The sequence below is a fragment of the Amborella trichopoda genome, chromosome 2, assembly GCF_054954075.1.
Source record: "Amborella trichopoda isolate Santa Cruz 75 chromosome 2, AtrichopodaSantaCruz75HAP2 v2.0, whole genome shotgun sequence".
NCBI classification, from domain to species: Eukaryota; Viridiplantae; Streptophyta; class Magnoliopsida; order Amborellales; family Amborellaceae; genus Amborella; species Amborella trichopoda.
Window position 1 is genome coordinate 59140134 of NC_142337.1, and position 17637 is coordinate 59157770.

Genomic DNA, 17637 nt, shown 5'->3' on the forward strand with positions numbered 1-17637 from the left:
GGATTAGCCTTGGTGACAGATCCGGGTTGGGAATTCCAATCCTGACATACCAATTATTCGGGGTAAAAAAAAAAGTACTATTAAAAAATAAATTTTAAACTAGATAAGAATCCATCAATTCTCCGACCCGAATCCCTGATTCTTTTGACAAAGTCGTCTAGCTCTCGAATAGAACCGGGCTATTCCCAGTGAATTAGACCGATTCCCTGTTTTGTAAAGGAACTAGGTTTGTCCCCCTATTGGATCCGAATCAATGACTCCCAAGCTAGATCGGTTTTTTAAAGCACAAAATCACATAATAGAGTTATAATTTGCAAAGGGAGCATATAATGATTTCATTGTTTTATTTCTATTTTTTTGTCTAAAATTCCATTAAACACAACATCATACTCCGTAGTCAAGGCCATAGGGACAGGGATTTTACTTTAAATGTAGAAAAAAATTAAAAGAAAAATGAAGTCTCATTAATCCAAAGCCAAATAGCGGCAATTGCAAAAAGGTAAGTTTCGTTACGGGTTGGATCCAAGTCGACCCCAACTCGACTCAATCTAACTTGGACCCCGACCCACGCCACCAGGTTGGGTCAGGTCCGGGTCTAAAGATAAATAAATAAATAAATTTATTATGACTCGGGTCGGGATAACTCTGACCCAACCCCATAGGGTCCAAGCCAGACGTGGACCTGGCCCGGGCCTGGTCCAATAATTTGGATTCAGACCCGACCCACCTAGGTCAAAAACCCAGACCCGGACCCAGACCAGGTCTGACCCAATTGCCACCCCTTCCCCTTAGCCTGACAATTCAGTAAGAAGTCTCCAGGGTTCAGTCTGTCTCCCAATTATGGTTTAATCAAAATACTTAACAGGAGTTTCATATATTCCAAGGTTGAATTACTTTGTTTTTGTTTTCTAGGTAGTTCAGTGGGAAAGGGTTCTGCCACCTATAATAAGAATAGAACTCAAGATGTCCTTGAACTCATTGCCAAGTTTGCATTTTTTTATTTATAAACAAAGTCACTTTTAGAATACCTTCAGCTACCAACCCAATTTTTACTGAAAACACCTGGGATGCCAAAAAGAACAGGCAACAGGAATTTATCATTCAGTTGGTCTTCTTCACTATTGTTAACCCAAACATTGTTTTCCTCAAATTTTGACACACACCTTCCAGCCGATATTTCCCCTTTTCTTCCCAACACAAATCAGCACATTTGATGCCTTAACTACCTCTTGCTTAAATGGACCAAGACGGTGAAAAAAAAAAAATTAGGTACTTATCAATCGTATATGAAAAGGCTTGAAGCAAAATCATAAAATAGTAAATATCCGGTGCATTCCAAAATACAAATATGTAATGGACAAATAGCTAATTTTAGAAGATAATGAAAATCATCAAAGTCCACATGATACCATAAAAAAAAAAACTGTCATACCAAATACTGCAATTCCTCATTGCCTTTGAACACCATCTGCAGGAATCTCCTGCATAATGAGAGGCTTATTAGTTCCAAAGAGGGCAACACTAGGTAATGAGCACCAACACAGCACTAAAGGGAAATAACAAAAGAAAAAGAAGATGAAAATTACATTTTTTTAAAAGAGCACCAAAAACAACAACATGCAGGAGACTTCTCTAGTATGTCATAGAAATAATTGTTAAATGCATCAGTAGTATTTTAAACTCTTCTTTCTTCAAATTCAAATTGTTATTAGACAAGCAAGGCAACAGGGGAAGTCAAGTCCACTATCATTTCTAGTTGTAGAGATAAGGGAATTGTCCTTAGTATAACAAATTGGCAGCCAACCCATAAAGACAATGCTCGCAATTGCGATACCAATATAGCAAGAATACAAATATTACAGAAGAAACAACAGAAAGGGACATGCAATATCATCCCACCACTGAAAACTTGCCACTGATGCCGAACAACTTTAGACCAAATAAAGTATCATTGCATCCTTGAATAAGATCATTCGATGGTTGAAATCAGATTGAAGGGTACATACAAAATCATCCAATTTGCAGAAAATAAAAGCTTAAGAAAAGCATCACCGCTTTATGAATATTGTGGTGCTTAACCTTACCCCAGGCTGCGGCTCAACAATGTTCCCAAAAATGCTATTCTACGGTTGATGTACATTTGTCACTGAATGGCCCTGTATGTTTAATATTATCAGCAAATCACATTTCTTATACAAATGCCAAAATAAAGAGAAAGAGAAAACAATAGTGTTAGATGCACGAACTCGAATATGTATAGGCAAACACACCTTCCATCAGAGCATTCAGCAAAGCAGATTTCCCAGCATTCCTCAGACCAAATACAAAGCGCTGGAAAACATTTCTCTGAGATGCTGATGCTTGCGATCTTGCTGCCTTCACCATGTTACATGCAAAGCAGAAGTCAAATCACCAAATATGTCAAACTCGCCACGCTACTGACAGGTGTGATCTGCCATGAGGCCCACTGCAAGTAACAATTATAAAATGTTACAAAAGCATTTCCATTTGAGAAGAAATCAATTACACTATAGCTGTTGAAATGAAGAAATACAGCAAGCAATATTTTGATTGTTTGTTTCTAAAGAAACATGTTAACAACCATTTCACATGAGATTCTAACCACATAAAATGTTGACATGCATACAGTTAGCAGTTTATATGCTATAGCAGTAAGAACATTATAGAACCTAAACTAGTCATATAAACCTCTAAACAGCACTGATGTTCATTGCAATTTTTAAAAAATAATAATAATTAATAACCAAACATTATATTCACCACAAGTGCCTCCATGGTAAATGATAGGAAGCAGATCAATTTATTTTTCTTTTCGATGTCCGGAATAAGCATCATTTTGTCAATTGCCTAGTGATTCGCGTCACCCAAGGTTCAGAAATTAATATGGAATCAGAACTTCACATTTTAGAGTGACCTAATAATTTCTTCCAGAAATGTGCAAAACACTACATGTCAATGGATAATATGTATCAAGCAAGAAACTGCATAGCAATGTATCAAATTTCAAAATCAGTCAAGACAGCAAACCAGCCTAACCACATTCTAGAGCAGTGAACCCATGTAAATCAGCAGCCAACAATCTTCATGCTTTCAGCTGATGAAATAGTTATTCCAAACTTCTAGCAAAAACATAACCCATATCTACCATAGGCTAGGCTCATTACTTATAATGCATAAGAAGATTATTAGCATAGGTTACGCATACACATCAAATCAATTGATGTCATGAAAGCGAAAGCATTTCCGCTTGTTCACTCTTTCAACAAAATTTTCACTTAATTATTTCCTTCCATTTTTCGTTTGCTAGTTAAATTATACACCACTATTCTATTCAAAGAGTTCTCCGGATATTTGGAGCTTAGAGCACCAGCTGTAAAATTCATGGATAGAGAACCCCAATATACTGAAATGCTAAAGCTTATTAGCTTAAAGAGGAAATATGAAAATGATGTAGATGGGAAAGCAGTAAGAATAGCAATAGTAAGGGTAGGGAAGTTTAACAAGAACGCAGCTGATGGCTTTTTCATGAAGGGCAAGAAAGAGGCAAGCAAGACATGACCCGAGTAAAGGGTTCCAGTCTCTCTCCATCGCCACCCATTTCATTGAATGCCATGATGCCAATGTACAGTTCTTTGTCCACAGTTCAGGGTCCTTGATTGTCTTAGGCGGGAGAATGTCTCAATCCGGGTAAAGAACCTTTGATTCTCATTGTTGTCGATAAGGATGCTATATGTGGCATCAGGACAGATGATGAAGTATAGATATGAGTCAGATGGAAAATTTCACAAGGAACCTACTTCTTGATCAAGTGGTACAGATTATTATTTGCATGAGACATGAGGTGACTTTTTTTTTCCATTTTGTGTATCAATGTCCACTTTACTGTACAGTTAAATTGGAGCCTGTATGTAATTAAAAAGAAAAACTAACATGTTAGTATGTAAACTCACTAGCTGTTGGGATCGAGAATGGATAGGAATCGGACAGGAGATCGTGAAAGGCTAAAAGATCCCCATGGTTGGGAGCGTTGTCCATACAATGTAAAAGTTAGGGATAGATTCCTAAGGTATAAAACCTAAATATTAGGGATATCAATCCCAATCTTTTAGGGATCTTGATCCTGACCATTTGGTAACTTATTGGGGATCTTGCTGATAAACTTAAAGAGCATGTAGTTGAGGATCATATATACTCATAGAGTAGGGATCGCTTTGTTTATAACCAACAAGCAATGCAATTATATTAGAAGCATAGTGCACTGGTAGTTGGTTTGAAAATCATCATTTTGATCAATATCTTGGTCTTTAAGGTAAGAATCGAGATCCTTACCACGGAGAACCGATACCCTGAAATCTAAAAGTTCAAGATTCTTTGAAGATCCCTTTCCCGAAATGCAGGAGCAAGATTCAGAGAGGGATCGCCACCTAGGTTGGCAGATCTTAGCAACTATGTATTTTATATCAAAGTTGTATTTAATATTGAAGTTTGAAAACTTATAGGTTTGATGAATTCTATTATGATTTGTGCAAGAGACCTTGAAATGTTCATCGTAGGTCATACATTCACAAAAGCTCAAAAGTAAGGCTCAGTTGAGGCATAATTTTTAACATGTCTATTACAAAAGTAAAAAAGCTAAGAATTCTTTACAGCTGCTGATAGGTTCTCGTTTATGGTGCTCCTATTGTTGATAAGTAATTTTCATGCTATATTAACAGGTTTTTTTCTCATTTTATGTTGTTGAAACTGCATAAATGCCACAAATAAAAGAAGTAAACAACAGTTAAAAATTTATAGAAATACTGAATATTTCTAAACTACTTCAGAAATTACTTAAATTGCGGTTGAACCGTTCAAGAACTCAAATTTAATGAGATCAACCCACAAAGAAAATATGGATATGGTAAAATGGTAAAATGGTAAAATGGTAAAATTTCTCTTAGCATTGTTTCCTGCTATCCACGGATATGGCCAAATGGTAAAATTTCTCTTTGCCAAGAAGAAGATGCGGTTTCATTTCCTGCTATCTGCCTTACAAAAAATCAACTTGTATCAACCAATCAAATTTGTTTCCCTCTACCAGGGAACACCAGCTCCGCCAATACACATTCTTCCAAACACTCTACTAGGTAGGCTACGAGGCATCCAATTATACAATTATGAGAAAAGACAGGCTCAACAAGTACCTGTAAGGTGTCTCACACACTCACCACCAAACTTCTTTTGATCAACATTATCACCGAGGAGCCTCATGCATCCCACATCACAATCAAGCATTTGCTGGTGTTTGACAAATAATAGAAAAACCAATGTTTTATCCTTGTAACTAAACTCAGGGAACTCTGAAGAGATGGCAAAGAACATTTATTCTCCCCTAGCTTGGATCCCTGCATAGGATAGGAAAATTATATTGCTCAAAGTAAAGAACAAGAAACAATTCAATACTACCTAAAATCTCAATACTATATTCTTAAAATTTTGAACTGGGCCCCAAATACTTAAACTTTAGGGGGGGGGAGGGGTCGTACAATCCTTTAGGATTTCGATTAGAGGATGGGGACTAAACCCGCATAGATTCAAGGACCCATCTAAGAGGTTGATAATTAAGAAGTGCGGCTTGCTCTATTCAGAGGGATTGGAAGTTCCTTTTCTCTTTTTTTTGGCCACAAGCATTTTACGGAAAACATAAAGATTCAGAACCAAGAAATTTCCCTTTCAAAAGTAACCCCACACCTAGAACTTCTTAAAATGGAAATATACCGACACACGAAAATCAAGGCACTTCCTTTTTTGTAACGCAAGTACATAGAAGAACTGAAAGGTTTTTTATTTTATGGTGGGTGTTTATGAAATTTCAGTGATGCAGATAGAAAAATAACGGTCGAGAATGCCAAACTGATAAGGCATACCAGAAACAAACATGAAGCTATTGACGAGCCGGCGATATTGCTTGTGGTTTCTCCCTGCCTCAGTTTAAGGAATGCTCAAGTGTGGGTGTTGTACGGCATTAATAATCCTTCTAAATAGGTTGTTCACATCTCCTAATCTCATACTGACTGTTATGGGCGCTTCTATTCCCATATCTTGGCTAACCTATACAAGCAAAATTATAACAGTAGTGATTATTAGACTGACAATTACCCTGAATCAAACTGCCATGAAAATCACCAAAGAGAAACAGAAGAAGATGAATAGAAAATGAACAAAAATTCCCAAGGTGGCATTCATTTACGTCGATTATATACCAGAGGAAACAATAAGCTCTTCATATTAGTAATTCATGGTATGCATGCTGAATGGAATGATGCCCACTTAAGTTAACACTTTGTACGACATGATATGGACAATATTTCAAAAGCATGTGCATTATTTACAACTGCCTAACAGTAACATTCCGCAGCAAGTAAATTGATGGGTAAAATCAATCGCCAGATACTTATATCGCAAAACCACGAAGGTTTCTAGGTTTAAAGATAAAAATAAAAAGTCACCAGTTCGTTGCATAAAAATAGAAAAAATAAAAACATCAATTCCAACAAGAAAATAGAAAAAATACTCAACCGTTTGCAAAACGCTAAAGCATCAAGATCTTCAAAGAATGTACCCTGGTTGAATCTGATATGGCCAACGGATATGGGTCCAGGTCATCCTTCGCGGCCACAATGAGGCAAGGGATATCGTAGCCTGTGACTTCCCCATGAGTGGCTACTTCAACAAGTAGTTCAGTTGCTCTTTTCCATGAGCTTTCATCAGAACTGAAAACACAGATGACGCTTCCAAATCAATTCGGTGCTCCAGAGGTAGAATTTCAATGTGTTCTCAAAGTAATCTCGAGGTCAAATCAAATAATACTGCAGCACAATGAAACCTCACAACAAAGATGAAGCGCACAAGCAAAACGAGTAAAAAAAGCCCATGTCATAGGGACTATCCATCAATCAGCTAATCTCTAAGTCAGCCTTGACAGGAGATTTCTCTGATTTTAAGTAAAATGGTGACACAGCATTGATCGCATGGAGTAGAATGGAATTTAATGCAAATCTGAGAAAGTCAACACAACATGATGCACTATCAAGCCAAGTGCCAAAACACAACATGACTCGACCATCTCAACCAAATCTAAAGCCTCTAAATTCATCTATTTTTTTGGAAACAAAAGATTCTTCGATCCCCTCCTCTGGTGCTCCCTGCTTGGATTTTAGAAGCCTTGGTAAATCGCATGGGGGCATGGATTATAAGTTCAAATGTAAAAAATCTTATGAACAAAAAATATCAGTACATTCAAAGCCAATAGCCAATAATAATTGCAACACACATAGTAGCTGGTTTGGAACCAACATCAGAAGGTAAAATGTTTTTCATGAGAACTTATATATTCCAAGTTTGCATTTCTCTATAAAGAATCTTTATTTTAGAATACCTTCTGGTTCCATATCTATTTTTTTGCCAACAACTTGAATGCCAAAAAAGGTAGGCAACAGAAATTCATCATTATTTTTAGCACAAGCATAACTTTCCCCAAATTTGTACACGCAACTTCAAATCGATATTTCTCCTTTGCTCCCCACACAAATCGCCACAATCAATGCCCTAGGAACTGAACTTATTCCTCAAAAAAAACAAAGAACTAAACCTAACGCTTAAACGAACTGAAGCAGTGTATGTATCTTTTGTCACGGGAAGAAAGAAATCTATCCAATAATAGTCTACTCAATAGTATATGCGAAGGCTGGAAGCAAAATTATAAAAATGGAAAATAGCAATTCATTCCGAACCACAAAAATGACATGTAATAAATAGCTTCTAGAAGATAGTGAATGGATTCGGCTAAATCACCGAACTCCACATGATAATCTCAATTAAAGTAGAGAAAACCAAAACTGACACAGAGGTGGTGGCTTCTCTAGTATGTCATCGAAAATCCTTAGATACATCAGGCATGTTTCTTTACTCAGCTTCTTCCACTTGAAATGGTTATTATACACATTAAAGGCAATAGCGGGCAGTCAAATCCTCTAACTATCATTTCTAATTGTAGAGATTGCAGACCTGCCCGTAGTATAACAATTTGGGAACCAACTCAAAAGGATAATACTATCTGCTGGATATCAATTTACTAGGGATACCAATGCTACAAATGAAACAGCAGAAAGGCTACCCACATCCAATATCATCATACCATTGAATCAGATATTTTGATGGTAGAGATGAGATCTTATCCAATCTCTGGAAAGAAAGAAAATAGCTATTTCAATTTTTACTATATCAGAAATAAACTTGCTTGAAAACTTAACCTTCTCTGATGCTCAACAATCATAACAACACATAGTAGCATTCTATCATTGAATCAGATCATTTGATGGTTGAAATGAGAACGAGTACATAAAACTTATCTGAAACATACAAATTACCAGAAAGAAATATGACAGCTTTTTTAAAATATGTAAATAGCTTTACCACTTTATAACAATTGCACTTGCCAAAAGAACCGCTGCTCAATAATGTTAGCCGCAAAACGCTCTTCCATTGTTGATGAATGGTTATCACTGAAAGGGATGTATGTTTTAATATTAGAAGCAAAGTCATATTTCTTACACAAATGCCAAAACAAAAAGAAAACGAGCACCATGTAGAGTTATTTACATGCCATTTTATCTTAAAAAAACACCCCTGAAAAAACTGAGCCAGGACTCGAGTATGTGTAGGCAAACACACCTTCCAATCAGAGCATTTAGCAAAGCAGATTTCCCAGCATTCTTTGGACCAAATACAAAGCACTGGAAAACATTTCTCTGAGACTGTTGACACTTGCGATCTTGCTTCCTTCGTTGTGTTACATGGAAAGCAGAAATCAGATCACCAGGATATGCAATGTATGTCAAATTTGCAATGCTATTAACTGGATCCAAATCTGTCATAAGAGCCCACTGCGAGTAACAATTACAAAATGTTACTAAAGCATTTACATTTTAGAAGGAATCAATTATGATATAGTTGTTGAAATAGAATGATGAAAAGAGCCAGCAATATTTTTTTATTATCTCTCTCTAAGGAAACATGGTTAACACTATTACATAAAATTCTAATGAAGACGATTTTGTGAAAGATAGACTGATTCTGGATGGTGCACTTGTAGCCCATGAATGCATTTCGACTGGGAGAAGGCTTATGACCATGTTAATTGGGTACTCCTTGAAGAAACCCTCCTCATAATGGGATTTGGCAGCCGCCTTACAAAAAATCAACTTGTATCAACCAATCAAATTTGTCCTCTACCAGGGAACAACAGCTCCGCCGATACACATTCTTCCAAACACTCTGCTAGGTAGGCTCAGGGGCATGCAATTATACAATTATGAGGAAAGATAGGCCCAACAAGTACCTGTAAGGTGTCTCACACGCTCACCACCAAACTTCTTTTGATCAACATTATCACCGAGGAACTTCATGCATCCCACATCACAATCAAGCATTTGCTAGTGTTTGACAAATAATAGAAAAACCAATGTTTTATCCTTGTAACTAAACTCAGGGAACTCTGAAGAGATGACAAAGAACATTTATTCTCCACTAGCTTGGATCCCTGCATAGGATAGGAAAATTATATTGCTCAAAGTAAAGAACAAGAAACAACTCAATACTACCTAAAATCTCAATACTATATTCTTAAAATTTTGAACTGGGCCCCAAATACTTGAACTTCACAATAGTTCATAAAGGAGCTCAGAATCAACTACCCTTGTCAAAAGGATCTCCATTCCATTTGTACTCACTGTCCAGGCATGTTCTCATCCTTTCTTCCGGTCTGTAATTACACTTCACTTCTCCCATCCATCTACAATTCCACCAACGAAAATAATGGCAAGAATGAGAAGTGTGATAAATGCATCAAAAAATAACTATTTGGACACTACCAATCTATCCAGTAAAGTACCGGACAAATCTGTATTAATCCAATAACTTTACTGACACTCATGTAACACATGACCTTCAATGTAAGAAAAATGGGTCATATGACATCCCAGCACCAGCAAGGAACTACTCCATTGAAAACCATGTAGCTAATATGTAACATAGATTAACCCTTGGTATCAAAAAAGTGGTCGTGATATATCACAATCACACATGAGTCTGACTGTGTGTACTTACCAAAATATGGATCGATATATTAAACTATCAAAAAAGTGGTCGTGATATACATGAGCACGCATATTTTCCAAAATAGTTTTTTTCTTTTGTGCTTTAGGAGAAATCCTAGACAAAAAGGTTGTGCTATGTTGAATGGACACGGCACACGCGTCAGTATCGGATACAGGTACAGGGTAATGGTTTCTTCATGCCATGAAGAAGAGGATTTTGTGACCAGCAATGTTTTACTCGAATACCATTTCATGATGAGGAGCAAGAGATAATCATTTATACCATAATTGGCTGAATCCATAGATTATTTGTGAGTTTCATAGACATTTCGAAGTTCACGTGTCAACTCAAGATAGAATAAAGATCAAGTCACTCAAATGATGTAATCAATGGTTCATAATTAAGCAAAAGAATCCAAAAGAATCTGTACAGTGCATGTGTCATCATGCGTCCAACATGGATAAGGCACCGAAAGGGAAGAATCCATTTAACTTGAAATGATAGTTAAGAATAGTTGCACCTCTGTTATATTTAGTCATTGGTGTGCGAAGTGTCCGCAGACAATATCACAGACGTGAAACTATTCATAACTACCATTATAGTGATCAATAGATGAAACGAACAAATCCACCCAAAAAAAAATGGAAGAGAACACTTTAAGCACATAAATCAACCAAAACCTCTGCCAAAATGCTGACAATCATGTTCATACATTTCATGCTTACAAAGGTTAAAGATCAGCAAGATCAATAAATCCACAAATCCAAAATCATGGAAAACCTACATTAAAATCCCATCCTCAGTTAAACTAGAAGTCCACACTAATGACATCAATTCCATTAAACTATGACAATCCAATTTTGATTCAAACTAGAAAACATGTAAAAATATAATTGTCTATCTAAAACATGCTCCAATACATGGTATGCTATTGCTAATAGATGTAGCGAATAAAAAAATCAAGGTGAGCTGAAAATTACATTTGCTTTGGCCGAGTATATACACAGCTGCAACATAAACCAACCCTACTGAGCTGTAGGGAAAAGCTCAACGCACTCATGGATCCCAACACCAAGCAAACCAAACTCCCCATAGTTTGCGAACCAAAATTCCTAACGTAATCTGTCAAGAAGATTGAGTAAGTGAGTCCTCATGTCAAAAACATTTTCAGCCATAAAGCTTAAAGAATCTCTTCTCTCCAAATCAAGGAAATCTAAAAATCCCGTGACAGCTGCTTGATTAATAAAAGTAACACTTTGGCTTCGACCTGCTGAAACAGTATTACTTAACCACTCTTCCAAATTTCCGAGCAAAATTGAGCCATGGGAAACTGACCAGCTAGCCAAAACTGCAGCTGCAAACTTTCCATATGAATGAGGTAATGACATTACAGCAGCAATCAGGTCCAATGAGGGAGAAAGGGACTTCAAAAGCATAAAGAGACCTCTTACTGCCACAACATGCAACTGGAGATCTAAGACTGCCAAGCATAATTCTTGGAGCAATTTGGCCTTGGGAACAGTGGATACTAACAACTCTGATACCAACAGGCCCCACAATTTTTGTTGCTCTGAAAATTCCCAGTATAGAGAATCCTTTACTAAATGGCATATCATTTCAATATTGTCCCCAAAAACTGAAAATCTCTTCAATCCTATCTCAAACTCCATATTCAAAAGCTCTGCATGATCTGAAATACCCAAAAGCAATCGAACAATGGGCTTCTTACAAGTAGATAAATCAGCAAGGTGAGAAAATATGTTTTCAAACATGATATGTGGATTTCTCTTTTTCCACCCAAAGCAGCACTTCAAATCAGATAAAAGGGACCTAGTAAGAGCTGGATCATCCACTCTTCTCGCATTGCATGGGAGCCTATTTGGATTTGCAAGCAATGGGTAAGTAATAGTGAGTTTCCTCAGTAGCAATTTATTGCAGTATGTTTCTAGAAAGTTTCTATATGCATCAAAAGCACTCTCAACCAGAGAAGAAGCCAAGCTATTATCTGCTTCAGTGTGAGTGGTACCATTACTTGCAAAGCCTTTTCTTCCACTTCTCATGAAAGAAGTGTACCCACAGATATGCCATTTCAACAGTAAGCTATTCTCCAAATCAATTTCCTTCACAGGAATCTTTTTGTGCCGTTTTGGTGTTGGCTCCACACTTTCTTGGTTCTCATCTTCAAGAAAGCTATTAATATCTTTAGCTGTGATTGGATCATTTTGTGCTTCATGAGCAAGCCTTGATATATAAGATAATAAACGGGAGCCAACAGGAAGACCATTTCTCGCCCATAGAAACATCCATTCTTGTATGATTTCATGATGTGTTATAATATATTCACGAATAACTAAGGCTGTTGCAGACTTAATCTCATCATCTTCACAGGCATTCGATGGTCCCGCAATGGGCATGAAAATCTGATACCCATTAGACTTAAATGCATCTGATATCTGGCATGCCAAAGCTTCCCCCCCAACCACAGCATGAGAAGAGGTCGCTAGACACGTCAAAGCTTTCTCTAACAAATGCAATCCTTTTTCTCTTGAATCTTTTAGAGCTTCCTGAAGGCTGCTTGCCAAATTCTCTAACTGACCGATGTGCATCATTTCATTTTCAACAGAAGGACAAGGATCAGCAGGCTTCTCTACAATTTTAATCGAAGTGTCTGTAATAGAAGTGTCTGCAAATCCATTCAAATGCTCTGAACCATCCATACCCATCTCTAAGTTCTCATAGGAAGCACAAGCATCAGCAGGCTGGTCAATAATTTTAACAGAAGGTTCGGCAACTTCGTTGATATGGTGTAAACTATGAGCACCCATCTCTTTATTTTCTGCAGAAGCACAAGGATCAGCAGGCTTATTGATAATTTTAATAGAAGGCTCAGCAAAATCACAGATTTTGTCCAATTTACCGACATCCGTCTCTAGACTTTTCATAGAAGCACAAGCACCCTTAGGTTTATCAACAATTTCAACAGAAGGGTCAGCAAATTCACTGAAATGGGCTAAACTACCAAGATCCACATTATTAGTTTTTGCAGAAGCAAAAGGATGAAGTGGCTTATCGACAATTTTGTTTGAACGGTCAATGGATCCATTGGAAAAGCCATTCTTTTTGTGACATGCCACATTTCCTGCCTCCATTGTGGACATTTTCAGGCTCTCAAAGCTAGACGCAATTTTATGAGTACCAAATGCACCTTTTGCAACATTGAAAAGTGCATCACAAGCACCTATCTCTGTATTTTCCGCAGAAGCACAAGGATCAGCAGGCTTATTGATAATTTTAATAGAAGGCTCAGCAAAATCACTGATTTTCTCCAATTTACCAACATCCGTCTCTATACTTTTCATAGAAGCACAAGCACCCTTAGGTTTATCAACAATTTCAACAGAAGGATCAGCAAAATCACTGAACTGGGCTAAACTACCAAGATCCACATTATTAGTTTTTGCAGAAGCAAAAGGATGAAGTGGCTTATCGATAATTTTGTTTGAACAGTCAATGGATCCATCGGAAAAGCCATTCGTTTTGTGACATGCCACATTTCCTGCCTCCATTGCGGACGTTTTCAGGCTCTCAAAGCTAGATGCAATTTTACGAGGACTACCTAATGCACCTTTTGCAACATTGAAAAGCGCATTACCGTATCCATTTGATGTCTTATCGTAGCAATTTTTAAGCTTCTCCCTGAGCATGGGAGAAATACGAGAGGAAGAAAGAAGTGGCTCCAAGGAATGCACGACTCCTCTTCTAACCAATGCATGAAGCGATGTATATATGCCTTGGGCTATGATCTCCTTCCTGTTAACATCATAATTGTCCATGACCAGAAATAAAAAATCCAGAAGGGTCTGAGTTACATCAATGTGCATATGTATGGAGTTCAACATAAGTAACATGGCTGGTTCAATGTTCATTATATTATCAAACTGCTCATCAAAGAAGAACCAATCATAAAACAGAGCTAATTTAGCATTGGCCTCTACATGGAATTTTTTACAACATTTGAGGAGCCACCCACTTATGGCCCATCTTGAGATGACATTGGATTGGATAACTTCATTAGGGGGATGGTGGGCACAACATATGAATCGGATAATGTCGCATATCAATGATTCTCTATTTGGCTTTGAGAGGAACTTACTAGCAAACCATTCTTGGTACCTAATTTGGTTGCCCCATTTCACATGACTAAGCATAAATCTCAGTTGGGTTTCCATCTCTGGTGTAATTCTAAGCAAAAAATACCTGTTCGGTGTTTTCAAGCAATAAATTTGAGAGATATCAGAGAACTCGGGAACATTAAATGCAGAAGGATTTGAAATTAAGTCCTTCCATAGATCTCGAAATTCAGGAATGAGAACCAAGTCTTGTAGAAGACGAATAAGATCCCTTCCAATCCCCATACATGAATGAAATGATTCCCTCAAAACTCTGATACAAAACCCAATTTCCATCATCTTGAGAACAACCAAATTTGGGTTTGGGAATTTGTAATGATCAGCCAAAAGACGAAGGTATGTGAACAAAGCAGAAGTCATGGAATTCTGTTTACGCAAAACCCACCCCCAATTTTGGTTCAAAACTTTAAGCAACTCCATTGAAAGCCATAAGCTTTCATGACTAAAGTCTCCACTAATTATCTGCCTCAAAAGAGAAACCAAAAGATTCTCAACACCCAGAGCTTCAACTTCTATCAATTTGCCAAAAACCCAAATCAATTGTGCCCTAGCAGATTCAAAAAGCTTTCTGTATGATTCACTCACAAGCTTCACCAATAAACTAACAAATGAACGATATCCATCAGTAACAATGGTGTGAAGATGAGTTATATGGACTTTCGAGAGCTGGGGTTGGGTCAAAATTGCGTAAGCTAGGGCTTGATTGAGCTGAACATACTCAGAAGGAGAAGAGATTTTCAGAGAGAATGGAGGCTTCAGTTGAGGATGAATTTTCGAGAACGCCAGCCTTATAGATAACTCTAATGGATTATCGGCATCATATGGGCCAAGTTGTAGTAGTTTAGAATTCATGGTTTGTTTTCTCAAGAGAAAGAAGGCTGGTCAGAACACGAGGAACTGGAGAGAGAGAGAGAGAGAGAGAGAGGATGCGTATTTGAAGCGGAAGTTTTAGAGAGAGGGGGGCGGGAAGGCGAGAAAGAGAGGTATGCACTTCAAGCGGTAATTTTAGAGCGAGAGGGGGGCGTATTTTAAGATGTAATTTTAGAGAGAGAAGGGGCGTATTTTAAGATGTAATTTTAGAGAGAGAAGGGGCGTATTTTAAGATGTAATTTTAGAGAGAGAAGGGGCGTATTTTAAGATGTAATTTTAGAGAGAGAGAGAAGAGAGAGAAGGTTCGTATTTTAAGATGTAATTTGAGAGAGAGAGAGAGAAGGGGCGTTGTTTTAAGCGGTAACGTTTGAGAGACGAAGGTGCGAGGGAACGTTATTTCCAAACTCTGTGCAAAACACATTTGCCTTCAATCCATAGTTAGCAATTCGGCCATTAATCGCTGAAATTTTCAAAAAATTGGTAAACATTTGAAAAATATTTTAGAAGTCGTTTTTATGAAAATTCATACCAATTTTAATAGTGATCCATCCTACACATGTATGAGGAATGGTCCAATAGGATCATTACTCTTTTCATAATACCATTAAAAATACGATTTTTTTAAAACAAATAAAACGGGACAAAAAACCATCAGTGAAAAAAACGAAAAAGGCCATGTTTCTCTCTTTAGAACCTCTGTGAAAAAATAATCTTATCTTAAGATAATTAAAAAACTTTCGATAAAAATTAGTGAAAATCCTCATAAATAAGAGTAGCAAAAGTTTTATATAGAAGAGATGAAAGCTTAACAATGCGGAACTTCGAAAACAATCGAAAAATAGAATGCCAAAGTTTCAGAAAGCTAAAACATAGAAAATATTTACCCCGTAACATTTCGAATCAAGAAACAACAATACTTACAGGAAAAAGATTAAGTGAATAGAAAAAGCAAATAAATGAAGGGTGTTATTCTAACGAGTGCGAGCCTTTGTATGCATTTTTTAGATCTGAAGCATAGCACTCCAACCCTAAACTTGCATAAAAATCACCGCCTTTCTCTCCACGGGCTGCCATTTTTGCCAGGGAAAAGCTTAAATCACCGTCTTTCTCTCCACGGGCTGCCATTTTTGCCAGGAAAAAGCTTTAGAGATCACTTCCTTCCCTCTCAAATCTCGATCAACATATTATGTGAAGTTCAACGCCTGGTTTCTGTCGAAAAAATGGTAATGTCGACGAATTTTGTAGCAGTTCCCTCATTCTCTCCTCTACGCCTTCTCTCTCTAGAAAGTAATGCAAGTATGTATATAAAGTATAAACTTTAATCACTAACCATAGTTATAAAGTTGTTATATCATAGTTAAAGCATTTGATGATAAAAAAAACCCTGCCTTGGCATGTACTTAAGTGGGTGTGATATTTGCTAAAGTATTTAATGAGAAAATTTATATGGTGTATTTTTTTTATATGTATTTAAGTACGTTTGATATGGTGTATTTTTTGATATGTATTTATCCGATTTTTTTAGCCTAATCCGATATATTGACGATATCTTTACATGAAGTATTTTTGTCAATCCGATTTTTTCATCCGACTTTTTAAAATAAAAACGAATTTTTTTCGATTTTAAGGTATGTCAATTTATTGAAGATCCCCGAAACCTAGTGACAAACAATAAAGAAAAAATTTATGCAAGGTTGAAGCCTCATGTGGATGTTGTGGTGGTGGAAGAAGACACTTTCAAGAGCCCTTGAAAAATATTATTTGAATGATGAAAAGCCTCTGATTGATCATCTCGACCAATGTACAAATATAGAAAAAAAGTTTGAAATCTTAAAATAAGAAAGAAAATCGAAATCTTAAAATAATACATCTTGTAATACATTTTTGGATTGTCAGTTCTCAAGATATTCATTTGTTTGAAGGAATGCTGGATTGTCCATTTTTTTACTTCAAAATTTTAATAATTAGGTTTGAAATAGATTTTCAAGTTATTATAAAAAAAAATTGCACTGAGATAACATCTCTAAACGAGCTTTGGAGGTGTACCTTATTTGAATTTGTTTAAGGTTGAGACCTTATATAAACCACACCCTACAAATAAATGAAGTTATCAAATTATTTTTTTAGCGGTTATCACAGCAAAATACGCTACTTTCTTCAGTACATACCATTACTAAATGGTGAGAAATTTGCCTTTCAAGCATTAAAATTGGGTTACCACATTGATTTTTTTATTTTTTTTTTGAGAAAACTATGAAGCCAAGTAATATAACCACCCCCCGCCCCCCCCCCCCCCCTCCCATGTTCTAGAAGCTCAGTGACATCGTCAACAAGTTTGCTGGACATTATTGTTCACTCCTATCGGTTGAGTAGTTATTAGAATTTTATCGTAAAGTTAATATATGAAAGTAATATTAAT

General features: G+C 36.7%; 1 protein-coding gene and 1 long non-coding RNA gene across 3 annotated transcripts; both read right to left on the bottom strand.

Moving 5' to 3' along the window:
• Window positions 1-1285: 1285 nt before the first annotated feature.
• Window positions 1286-5405, bottom strand: LOC148783386 (uncharacterized). The gene is made up of 4 exons (XR_016049819.1): window positions 5205-5405; window positions 2271-2467; window positions 2085-2156; window positions 1286-1481 (listed from the first exon to the last, which is right to left on the bottom strand). It is a non-coding gene; the product is annotated as an uncharacterized LOC148783386 (long non-coding RNA).
• Window positions 5406-8733: 3328 nt separating this feature from the next.
• EMB2739 (embryo defective 2739) lies at window positions 8734-16489 on the bottom strand. Of its 2 annotated transcripts, none has more exons than XM_020665531.2 (4): window positions 11139-16489; window positions 9792-9853; window positions 9401-9601; window positions 8734-8945 (listed from the first exon to the last, which is right to left on the bottom strand). In XM_020665531.2, the coding sequence occupies exon 1, from the start codon at window positions 15198-15200 to the stop codon at window positions 11271-11273; it is 3930 nt and encodes a 1309-aa protein (XP_020521190.1). In that variant the 5' UTR covers window positions 15201-16489; the 3' UTR covers window positions 8734-8945; window positions 9401-9601; window positions 9792-9853; window positions 11139-11270. The 2 variants fall into 2 exon arrangements, with proteins under 2 accessions (XP_020521190.1, XP_020521189.1); XM_020665530.2 differs by having other exon boundaries at window positions 9756-9853.
• Window positions 16490-17637: the final 1148 nt, after the last annotated feature.